The 11,522-nt window shown below is 39.1% G+C and overlaps 2 protein-coding genes and 1 non-coding gene across 4 annotated transcripts in view; 2 read left to right on the plus strand and 1 right to left on the minus strand.

Moving 5' to 3' along the window:
* The window catches only part of LOC116700949 (extracellular serine/threonine protein kinase FAM20C), a 35,198-nt gene extending 34,748 nt beyond the window's left edge, over nt 1–450 (plus strand). For both annotated transcript variants that reach the window (XR_004334776.1, XR_004334772.1), the window contains exon 12: nt 21–450. The gene's annotated coding sequence lies outside the window, so the exon portion shown is untranslated. The remainder of the gene's footprint in view (nt 1–20) is intronic.
* Nucleotides 451–1,082: 632 nt separating this feature from the next.
* baiap2l2b (BAR/IMD domain containing adaptor protein 2 like 2b) overlaps nt 1,083–11,522 on the plus strand; it is an 11,153-nt gene continuing 713 nt past the window's right edge. Inside the window, exons 1-14 of the mRNA XM_032534468.1 lie at nt 1,083–1,878; nt 2,090–2,165; nt 2,966–3,052; nt 3,845–3,906; nt 5,294–5,365; nt 6,195–6,284; nt 6,461–6,592; nt 6,839–6,943; nt 7,484–7,586; nt 7,925–8,132; nt 8,641–8,706; nt 9,646–9,979; nt 10,131–10,174; nt 10,573–11,522. The exon at nt 10,573–11,522 is cut by the window's right edge and continues 713 nt beyond it. Of these exons, the coding sequence (XP_032390359.1) occupies nt 1,825–1,878; nt 2,090–2,165; nt 2,966–3,052; nt 3,845–3,906; nt 5,294–5,365; nt 6,195–6,284; nt 6,461–6,592; nt 6,839–6,943; nt 7,484–7,586; nt 7,925–8,132; nt 8,641–8,706; nt 9,646–9,979; nt 10,131–10,174; nt 10,573–10,648 (1,509 nt within the window). The 5' untranslated portion in view covers nt 1,083–1,824 and the 3' untranslated portion in view covers nt 10,649–11,522. The remainder of the gene's footprint in view (nt 1,879–2,089; nt 2,166–2,965; nt 3,053–3,844; nt 3,907–5,293; nt 5,366–6,194; nt 6,285–6,460; nt 6,593–6,838; nt 6,944–7,483; nt 7,587–7,924; nt 8,133–8,640; nt 8,707–9,645; nt 9,980–10,130; nt 10,175–10,572) is intronic.
* trnai-uau (transfer RNA isoleucine (anticodon UAU)) lies at nt 9,216–9,309 on the minus strand. Its single transcript has 2 exons — nt 9,272–9,309; nt 9,216–9,251 (listed from the first exon to the last, which is right to left on the minus strand). It is a non-coding gene; the product is annotated as a tRNA-Ile (tRNA).

The following is an 11,522-nucleotide window of genomic DNA, read 5'->3' on the forward strand; positions in this document are numbered from 1 at the left end:
TATATATATATATATATATATATTTGTACATGATTACCTTTCACACTAGCACATGCAAAATGGTGTTAGCAGTTACATTGGACACATTCCAAGGACATATTCCAAGTTAAAGTAAAACAGGTTGTTTAACGGGTCATTTGAAAATTTGAGTTTGAGTTAAGTCATTTGAGCCGCTGATGTAATGGTGTCCTAGGAAAATGTCTTTTAGAATTTCAGCATCCAAAAATTCATGATGTTTTGAAAGTTGTAAGAGTTTATAGTTTATAGAGTTTATTAACGTTTATACTTATGTTGGTATGCAACAATGGAATGGATAGTTGGTCAAATATTTAATGCAATTTTTAAACTTTTGGACACTTGTACCATATCCTAGGAAGTATTATCAAGTATTGGAAATTCAATTTTGAAATAAAAAAAGTTTATTTACATTTTAAAGGTCCCATGACATGCTGCTTTTGGATGCTTTTATATATTATATATATTATAAATATATTTAAATAATTACGGACAGTGACAATATGAAGTGTAAAGTTGAAACAAATGTACCTAATAATAAAAAGGTGAACTAAAACACAAACTAACTGAAGAAAGCACATTGAAAATGGGTAATGCAATGAATCAATGTGGTTGGTTTACACTAAAATAAAAAAGGACAAAGCAACTTTTTAAGAACTTGTAAATGTAAATGGCCTTGGATTGTAGCAGCACCAGCATACTTGTTATTGTTGAAATGATTTAGTAATTTGGAGTAAAGCATACTTTACAGTTCTGTTTGTGTTACACATGAGTATACGTGAGTTGAGTGGTCATGGAAATTGTATTATGTGTCCTTAAAAAGTCACGGAAAGGTTTAAAAAACATTCAAATGTGTGGGAACTTGGTAATTATGATTATCTTTTAGGATACTCGCTAAATAAAGAATAATGAAAAGAAAAGAGCTAGTAGAGTGGACATAGTGTGGTTTGACTGCAGTATAAAGTAAAAAACATCAGATGCCCCCTTTCAGTTTAGAATGTTTCTGATTCTTTAATGCACATATGAATTGTTTCTAGTCTTGTCTAGTCTCTAGTCTAGTCTTGCCTCTAGAGTTGGTGATTGTAGCTTTCATCTTCATTCAATATGTTGGTCTGTTGATGGACAGAGAAGGGTGATCCTTATATTATTTGTATGTACTTGTGTGATAGGAGTACAGAAAATAGCTCATAGATATTTGATATTTGAGGCTTATGAAAGAGTTGACCTTAGAAATATTTCCTCATAGTGTTTTAAATACTTGTAGTGTCTTTGTATCTAACTGTATATGAGTAGTTAATATGTACCTTTTTTTTAAGGCAGTAACTTTAGTTCGTTTCACCAGAATTGTGGTCCTCCCTTAGGTGTGAGTTTACGTGACATCTAATTGGGCAGATGGCAGTCCTCCTTTCCTTTCAGGGCTTCAATCAATAATTCACCTGGCCTTGCTAGATTGATGGCACCTACTCCCTTTTCTCTTCCCCTCGCTCGCTTGCCCATTCTTTCCACGAAAACTGCTGCTGACAAGGGGGCAAAAGAGCTTATTAACGGATGAGAGAGAAAGGTAGAAAGGTCATTGTCATTCTATCGGACTTTCAGACTGTTATCAGTAACAGTGGGAATGCAGTGAAAGTGACTTTAACTGCCTGAAAACGCTGATACACAAAGGATAAGAAACGCCTGCGAAAAACTTTGTCAGAAATTTGAATGGGAATACAGACTCTTTACAGAAGCTTGTTCTGTCTATGACGTTTATTTTTTTTTAGACCTTTTCCTTGTTTGAAGTTCATATTGTCATTGAAATTGGTCACTATGTCCGGAGCCACCAGTGACCAGCTGCACAGATCAACTTTAGCTGTCTACACGGTGAGTTCTGCCCTTGTCCTCTGTGGTTTCTGTTCATGGGCTGTAATGTAGTATGTAAAACAGGAGGAAGAACTAGATATAGTTAAACACAGCCTGGCTGGAGTGATTTGGGTGAGAATCTATCAGATTTAAAATTCTTGTGTGTTCAATGATTGCAGAAGTAATTATTGTTTTTTTGGGTGTGTATTTCTCCTTGTGTGTGTTACTGTAGAACCTGATGGAGCACTTCAATCCTGGCCTCCAGAAGCTTGTTGCTTTAGGAAACAGCTATGTCAAAGCTTTCCAAGGTGAGAGAACTTGTGAGTGACCGTGTGGGTGATTGATTGAAAAAGTGTGTGTGTGTGTGTGTGTGTGCATGAGACAGACATTTTGTAATAGTTATTTCAATTATTTCAATCAAAACTTCATTTTAAATTGTCAATTTGCACACATAAATATCTAAATTGACAGTATGTAGTAAATCACGTTGTAACTTTTATTTTTTTTGTCTTTTTTGAGTATTTCATACAGTTTGTGTTAAAAGTAGATGTGTCTTGTAATCTCATGGTGAGGGCCAAATGTTTGTGAACAAGCATAACTTTTTCCTAAAGCTCGAAGTCACTGGGATTAAATGGGGCATCGGCTTTTTGTAGTCATACTGTAGGAGTAATACATTGAGTTTAAACTTATATAAAGTTACGTTTTTATGAGAACATGAAGCAGAATTGAAACCTGCATCCCATTGTATTTGCCTGTCTGGCCTCACTAATTCTTCTTGTCTACGATTCTACGGTGAGCAGCATACATCATTAATGTACCTCTCGTCCTGATAAAAAAGGAACAGGTAGTCAGTCACAGGGCAACAAGGCAGTGTTGTAAAACTATACCAACTGACATGGGGCTATTCCTAGACCAAAATCACATATCCTATGTCAGTAGCACTGCAAGGCTTGGGTTTAAAAGGAATAAAGGCAGAATTGATTGACCGAGTTAAGAGTAGTATAACTGGCTGGGGTGTTACTCCAAGGCTAATAAGTTTATAAAGTTAAATATTTGAAAAGGTTGTAGTTTACTGTGCATTGTGTGTGTGTGTGTGTGTGCCCTACAGCCTTAGCTGTTTGCAGTGAGGCCTACTTCAGCGCTGTTGCTAAGATGGGTGACCAGGCCCTTCACACGCTTTCCTCTCGCTCTCTTGGTAAGTGTGTGTGTGTGTGTGTGTGTGTGCCTGTGTGTGTATGTGTGTTTGTGCGTATGATTGATTACTCAATCTTTCCATCACCCGTAATTTATTGCATTACAGAAACATAATTGTTCTCTAGAGATGACTGAGTGCTCTATCAAAGTAATGTCAAGCCTAATTATACAGACGCATCCCAGATTGTAAATTACTACATCATTTCATCCTCTCTTGTGTATGTCTGTGTGTATATGTGTGTGTGTGTGTGTGTGTGTGTGTGTGTATGTGTGTGTGTGCGTGTGCCAGCCTAAGTGCATGCATGAGTGTATATTTTCCACCAGCTTCACTTTCACTCTGATACTGGTGATGTGTGATATCATTGTTAGCATTATGCTAAGGCATCCCCATTGAGAGCGTGAGGGCTCATTCAGCAGTGCTAGCACAGCGTGACTCATGTAGTTCTTCTAGGTTGGCTAACTGAGAAGGTTAGGGAGCCACAGCGTGACCTGGGGCCCTATTAAGTGACAGCCTCTAAATTAAAGATGGGGACAGTCTTTCAGCTGCACTCAATTCATTAGCTCAACCACAATCCATGACAATAATCAACACCAGAAGCACCCATATTACATAGGGCTTGGCTAACTTTCCGCCATCTTAACATGATGACTCGATCAGTGTTAAATTGTGTTAAAGTCATATAGCAAATTACTGCTCAAGTATTGTGCCTTTCTTTTGTAAATTCACACAAAATAAGTAACAACATTAGATCAATGGTAATTCAAAATGTCTAGTCTCTTTTGTTTTAAACAGGGGATGTCCTGATCCAGTTATCGGAAACACAGAGGAGACTCACCGCAGAGATGGAGGGAGTGGTCAGTACATGTCTTTAGTCAATACTCATATTATTCCAACCCAAACACAGGATCCCTGTTGTCTCAGAAAAGCAGACTACATCTTAGAATTGAAGTGCTTTGGGGCGCCCTAGTAGGTCACCTTGTTGAGCGTGTGCCCCATAAACTAAGGCTCAGTCCTTACAGTAGCAGTAAAATTAAAGACGATAAAGAAAACTGACATCTCGTTTACAAAGTTATTTGTTAAGTGTTTATTAAACCCTAATGACTTTTAACATAAATCTGTAGCAATGACATATATGCCAGACATTGTTGTCCTAAATTGCACAGCCCTGGTAAAAGCATGTCATTTAAACTATTACACATTGGGAAATACAATTTTGTGGATTTTACCCAGATATGATAGCAATCCTCTCATCTAACTTTGGGAAAGACAACAAAATGAATATTTCCTGAAATGTTTGATATGTAGTTATACACAAATATGTTTCATCTGGTCTTAAAGCATAACTCTCGCCAAAATGCAACCTAGGGTCTTTTTGTGATTTTATATGAGTCAAACTTTTGTTTAAAAGCATATTTTGGCGCCATCTCGCCAGTCAAAAAGTGTCGATCTCCAAATGCAACGTAACAGGGAGGAGAGTAAATATGGAAAGCTACTAAAAGCTTAGTTTAATATAAATGCACGGATAATATGTTGTTTTGTCGTTAGTGAAAAACAATATTGATCTTGAAAAAGTTGAAAAAGGAGCCTCATATAAAAATGGCATTTTCTCCTATGGAGTCCGTTCATTTGCATTCGGAGATCGACACTTTTTGACGGTAAGATGGAGGCGAGCAGAAAAAACAACAGCTACAGTGAGTTGTTTAAAACCTTTCTTTTTGTAAACTCTGTATAAACAAACAATGTTCTCAATGCTCGAGTTCATGTGTAAAGACCCTGGTGATACTTTGAGCAAAGTTTCATGTTGTGTTGAGCCTTCTTAGTGTTTTAAAATAGTGATTTTGATGCGATCAGAGTAGTGCCCCTAGCACTCCCATTCAAAAGGCCATTTGACAGAAAACAAAAATACGGTGAATCTTAAAAGTGGAGCTAATTATGCCATTATGCCACTAGTTTGACTCAAGTATATTCACAAAACTAAATGTGTGCAGGATGCTCATAGAATCACTTTTGATTTTACAGAAAGTTTTAGGAGATGACTTTCTGCTTGCTTTTCACTGCTTGTTTGAAATTCATAATGCCACTTGAACCCTTGTGCTTGATTGCAGTGGCTTTAAGTGATGGGAAAAAAAACCATTTGCATATAGATTCAGTCACACTAAATAATCTACTGTTTTAACAAGGGGACTGTTTCCATAATAACTTGACTGCATCACAGTGACTTTGTTGTCCTTCCTGCTTCAGTTTCGATGGTTCCAGGTAGAGGTGTTGCAAGCCATGGAGAAGAATGTCAAGTTGGATGAGGAGTACATTGATGTGAGTGGAAAAAGCAAATGCTTTTATATTTATTCTTCTGAGGACTGGGTTAAGTTGAGCTTAATTTGGAGGAACTTAGTGGGCTAAGAGTAGGGTTTATGGTAAAACTTAGGCAGCTTTTCTATTAAATGTACTCAGTCAAATGTCGAATATATATACTGTAGCATTGCAATACTTTGTGCATTCTTAATTTTCTTGATTCCTATATATACTTTATATATACTGTATATTTTGAATTATTGGATGAATAGAAAGATATAATTGTGAAAGAGTGTCAGTAAGATAGTAATCAGTATATTTGTGCAAATAAATGTTTAGTGGACTAAATTAATTTTAAAGTTATGGCTCATTCCTACTTTGTAGCTTAATGTATGGAGGCTACTGATGTGTACAGTACACTGGGGAGTTCACATTTGATGCAATTCTTTTAATGATTTGAAACTTACCTATATTAATGGTAAAACGACAAAAGCAATATTTACACATCCTTCAATAAGAAAAGAGAACTCCACTGTAATTTAACAAGGACCTTTTCTTTTTGGTTTGTCAATTGCAGTCAATCTTTGACTTGTTGCTGTGGACAACTTTGCAACTTGACTCCCATCTATCTGGTCATTTTAGCCATATTTATTGCATTCCCCTCTATAAACCTCAAACCAGCTTTCTTGCAGATTTGAGAAACTTTCTGAGAATGTCCAATACCAACCTGAGTTTGAATTCTTTCGTAAAGTTAGTCAAGACCACAATCAGTTGAGAGGTTATAAGTCTCAAGAAAACCTGTCATTATCACATCAGAGCTTCATAAATCAATCTGTTTCATGTGCTTCAGGGCAGTCGCAGAGTCTATGAGCTGGAGGTGAGGAACCAGGCAGAGGCTTTGGAGAAACAGCTCAGACGAGGAGCCTACAGAGACTCTCTGGTAGTTACACAAACACGCTCATATACAGTACACAATGTTCATTCACACACATCCACAAACTCACCAGTAGCAATACTTGTGTACAATTGTATATATGTCATTTCTCATACTTTGATGTGTGAATGATTCCCTGTGTGTGTGTGTGTGTGTGTGTGTGTGTGTGTGTGCGCTTTTAGGAGAACAGTGAGTACATGCTGTACCTGAGGCAAAGCCAGCAGGAGATCCAGAAGGAGGAGGAGAGGAGGTATCGCTTCTTGGCAGAAAAACACTGTGGCCTCACTCAGTCACTGCTCTTTCTAATAAACAAGGTATGCACGCACGCACGGATTCACGCACGGATTCACACACAAACACACACACACACACACACACACACACACACACACACACACACACACACACACTCAGACATTTCCATTCCGCCCATGTGATAGCATGTTAATTGCTTGATTATATGAAATTCCCACCTCAGCGTCAACTGGCTCATTTACTGAAGTTCATTTTGTTGCTGCCTGAGATTTAATGAAGTGTTCACCTCACTTATCTGTTTTCAGACGGGTGCGTCTCTCCAGCAGAAGGCAGATGGATGGAAGGACAAAGTGAACGACACCAGAGGGTCCAGACCTCGAACTCCCACTCATTTGGATCAAGATGCACAGGTTCCAAGGCGTTACATGGTTTAGTCAATTGTTTTCAGCCTGTGTGAACATTAAACTCAGTCAATTAGTATTCTGAGCACCAGACAGACTGTAAAGAAACTATACTGGCGTGGGATGCAGCACCAGTGTCTGCATATAGCCTCAGTGACACTATTATGGAAACCTTCACACCATGTGCTGTGTTGAAACCATAAGTATCATTTGTTATTATCAACTGAAGAGAGAAAATGCCTTTGATTGATGCAGGATATCATTAGGCGCAGCCCTTTACATTGCTGCTTTACTGCATACTACTTTACATTTTACAGCTGTACCTAATAAAGTGGCCACTGAGTGTAAATAATCAGCAGAAAATGCTGACTGATAGAATGGTTCACAATTTTTTAATTAGTGACTGAGACAAATATTTCTGTTAAAAATGTTTTGTATACATTTAGACAGCAAGTAACTTAAGCGTTGTGCTAAACGCCCAAACAATTACTGTGCTAGATTTCTCTTAAAAATAGAGATTATTTACTTGTGTATGTTGTTTCTGAACAGCTGCGAGGTTCAGTGAGTTCCCTGCTGCAGACAGTAGCCAAAGATGAAGATATGTCCTGGGCCAGGAGGGAGCAGCAGGCACTAGGCAGAGTGCCCTCTAGAGGTGGGAGGAAGACTGTACTCTGCACTGAACTATGATTGTTGTAAATTAATCTGGTTACATTCTGACAACGTTTGAAGCCAAATAAGATCAGTGTTATTTGCCTAGTTCATGCGCTAATGTCTGAGTAAATATGATATTATTTTTATTTTTGCCTATAGATACACATTCATACACCCAAAATAGTCCCTTCTCCCTTCTCCCACACCTGCCTTTGAGTTTGTTTTTAATGGCATGGTAAGCATGAGGCAGAAACGCTTTTCCCTGTTTTATGTCTAACTCTTCCTTTCCATCCTATTGCTTTTTTTCACTCTCCAATCCACTTGCTCTCCACCCTCTAGCGCCGTCTCCCCTTCCCAGCCGCTCTCGCTCCAGCTCAGTGGGGGAATCTTTGGGTCTGGGTGGGGGCAGATCCATGAGAGCCCTGGTTTCTCACCCTTCCTCATCCAACCCAAAGCTTTTGCCATTCAACAGGGGAGAGACTGTCACCGTACTGGTTCAGGAGCCACGCAACGGCTGGCTGTATGGACGCACTGACAGCAGCCTGCGGTGGGTAGCTGATATAGAAGACGATGTGTATGCATGCAGGTGCAGGAGCTATGGAATTGGAATTAAATATAAAAAATCTGTGACTATGTATGACTTTCAGCAATCAGAAGGTATTATTATTATTATTTTTATTTCTTTATTTGGTCCGCGGAAGTATTCATTTATTATATATTATTTGTAATGAGCAATGTTGTCTCTGTGTCACGTTACATCCTACTGTAAGTAGTAAGTAGGTGTCATTTAGTGCAATAAGACAGTAAAGTTATTTATTTGGACCACTTTAACTATGAGATGAAATATAAATAGTTTTGTGTAGGTTTCCCTTTGGTAAGAGCACAAACAAGTATTGCAAAACATTGTCGTTCATAGACATTCTACACTTGTACATTAATTTCAAGTCTGTAAAAAACTGTATGTTTTGTCTGAGGTAGACTGTAGAATGTTTTACTCCTGGAACAAGGACAAGAGGATTTATGGAATTAGCTGTTTCCTCATTTGTCTCCTCCAGTCAGGGCTGGTTCCCTGCTGCTTATGTGGCCCCTGTCGAGGATTTCTCCAACACTTTAGCAACAAGGTAGGAATTACTGTTGGTCTGCACACCAAATTCAGCAGAGAATTTTAGCTGTTTAAAACAGTTCACATCCATAGTATAGTGGCCAACATGTCTGCCTCTTACAAGGTAAAATGACAAAAGATTTCAGTGTGACAGATTGACCTTAGAATTATAGAGATCTTCACCTGGAAGCAAATTTTCAATTCCTAGGATGGCAAAGGAATGCTTTGCCCTACTCAGCCCTACTCTGCCTGTGATCGGTTCACCCTAACCCTAACCAATCGTAATCCTAATGCCTAAACCTAACTCAATCCAACCAACGAAAAAGAAAAAGAAGAAGACATACTTTACTGATTCCTATATATTTTTTATACTTTACACACAGGCCCAAAATACACACGTGCACAAATAGGACCTATAAACATATAATGGATTACATTACATGCGTTAATGTGCCAAGCAATTTGGGGTTTGCCCCGGTTCCCAAGCTGAGTCCCCACAGATTGAGCTACTGCCGCCGCCAAAATCTCTGCTCCAGGTGAGGATTGAACTCACAACCTCGGCATTGCCATGCTGTATACTGTCATATAAGTACCGCGCGCTAACCGATTGCGCCACTGGAGCTATACAAGTGCTGAGTATTAGCCAATCAAAGGGAGAGTAGGGTGGGACATTTTTTCATTGTTGCGGATCTGAAACTTTGGACTGACTCTGAACACCAATAGAACACATTTTTGTCTGTCAGATCACACTACAGAATGACATTATTAATACCTACTGTAAAATGCATAGTTAGTGAGCTGTTCTGTAACAAATAAAATATTTACTTGTGGAACATACCCCAGCTCAGAAATGGGAAAGGAGGCTTTATATTTATTATCATTCACCAACATATGTCAGGTACTGTCCTGTATTGAATCACTAAATGCCCCTGCTATATGTGTACCTTTGACCCCTCAGTGGTGGTTCTTTAAGAAGCCACAGTATGAACAATCTGCTGGACCCCACTGACACCTACACTGACCAACCAGAGAGCAAGAGCTATGGAGATGTCCCGCCACCAGCCACACCTAACCGCAGAGCCTCTGTAGACGGCCGGCCAATCTCTCCTGTCCCTGAGAAGAAACTGGAGTCAAGCCAGACAAAGAACTACAACGAACCGCCACCTCCACCCCCACCCCCACCGCCGCCACCGCCACCTCCCCTGAGCCAGAGTCTTAGAAGGGGCTCTGCAGATTTTCGACCAATCTCTCCCCTCCCTGACAGGAAGGGTGAATCAGCATCTGATGTCCAGGTAACAGAGACTGTTAAATTCTAAAATAGATTAAGGTCTCAAAGGATGGCAAAATGTCTTGTTCTTCTGTTCCTTATATAGTAATCTTGGTACACTTATGCTTCTTCACTTGTTTTGGTTATTCACATTGGCAATTCTGTTTTTTTCTTAGACATTATCACCTCCCAGGCCACCTGAAAACCCACTGTTTCCCAGGTAAATGTCAGTGTGTATGTGCCGATAGAAAAAAAGGTTTTTTTTGTGGTTCAGTGTCTGAATTCCAGTTTTTTTTTTCTTGTAGACTTATTTCATTAAGGATCTATTTGCTAGTCAGTATCGAATCTTGGCATTTGTCTGAAATGATGCAAATTTTTTCCATACAGGTATGCATAATCATGAAATTAAAAGAGTAGTGGATTTGTGCTAGCTCCAGTTGTCTATTGGTATGAAAATGATCAAATGCTCGCTCACTATCTACAGTTATAACATTCCATCTTCTGGCTGGGGTCTGGTGTTAGTTTCCCAACCTGGAGTGTGTGTATGTGTGTGTGGTTTATTTGAGTTGGCAGAATGCAGTTAAGTGTGTAACATTGTACGTCATCCTCTTGTTTCAGAGGCACAAACCCATTCGCCACTGTAAAGCTTCGCCCCACAAAGACCAATGACAGATCTTCTCCTCAGATCCAGTGATCCGTCATCGCTCATGCAGGCAGGGTTTGTAACCGAGGCTGCCAGATCAGGTTGTGGAGGCAGGATATATATATTTGTTTTAGGACGATAGAATGACATCTCTGAAATGTGAGGTCTTTGAGCTACAGGAGCAGAGGAAGGTTTGGTACAGTGTTGAAGTTTTTCTTTTATCAAAAGAAAAGGTGATACTGTACTACATTTAAGTGATTTATTATCACAAACATACACTTTTAAAGTAGTTGGATTTTTATATAGATGGTCTGGTTGCCTGTTAAAGTAAAAATATTCTATCTACCATTACCATTTATTAATCTGTTTTCTAAATACAAAGTTACAGCCAGCAGCTGGTTAGCTTAACATAAAGTCTGAAAACTGGGGGCAACAGCTTGCTGCTTAACAGCACATTTTTTGTGTGTTTTTTTGTTCTTTCTGCCAGGCGTGCTGCTTTTTCTTGTTTCCAGGCCTTTATGCTAAGCTACGCCACTTAGCTGCTGGCTCCGGCAACATCATTAGTGTACAGACATGTGAGTGGTGTTGATCTTCTCATCTGAATTTATCAAGCAAAGCGAATAACGGTATTTCCAAAAATCTCAAAGTATTCCTTAGCTGAAAACAGCTAAATGATTTTTATTTTTTCACTTAAGCTGTCATGTGTCTTGCTCTTGTGCTATTCTCATTTTTTAAAGCTATAAGTGCATAGTTTATGTCTCCCCCATGAAGGATTCAAATTAGTGACAACAACACTGTCGGCGCGTCTACATGATACAGCCTTCCGTGATCGCGCACATGCCCCCACCCCTCCCTCAACAAACTTCAGAACGTAGCCATACTGGGAAATACAGAGAGTTGTGTGGAGCTGATAGTCTTAATTAGC

Source organism: Etheostoma spectabile, chromosome 2 (assembly GCF_008692095.1).
Source record: "Etheostoma spectabile isolate EspeVRDwgs_2016 chromosome 2, UIUC_Espe_1.0, whole genome shotgun sequence".
Lineage (NCBI taxonomy): Eukaryota > Metazoa > Chordata > Actinopteri > Perciformes > Percidae > Etheostoma > Etheostoma spectabile.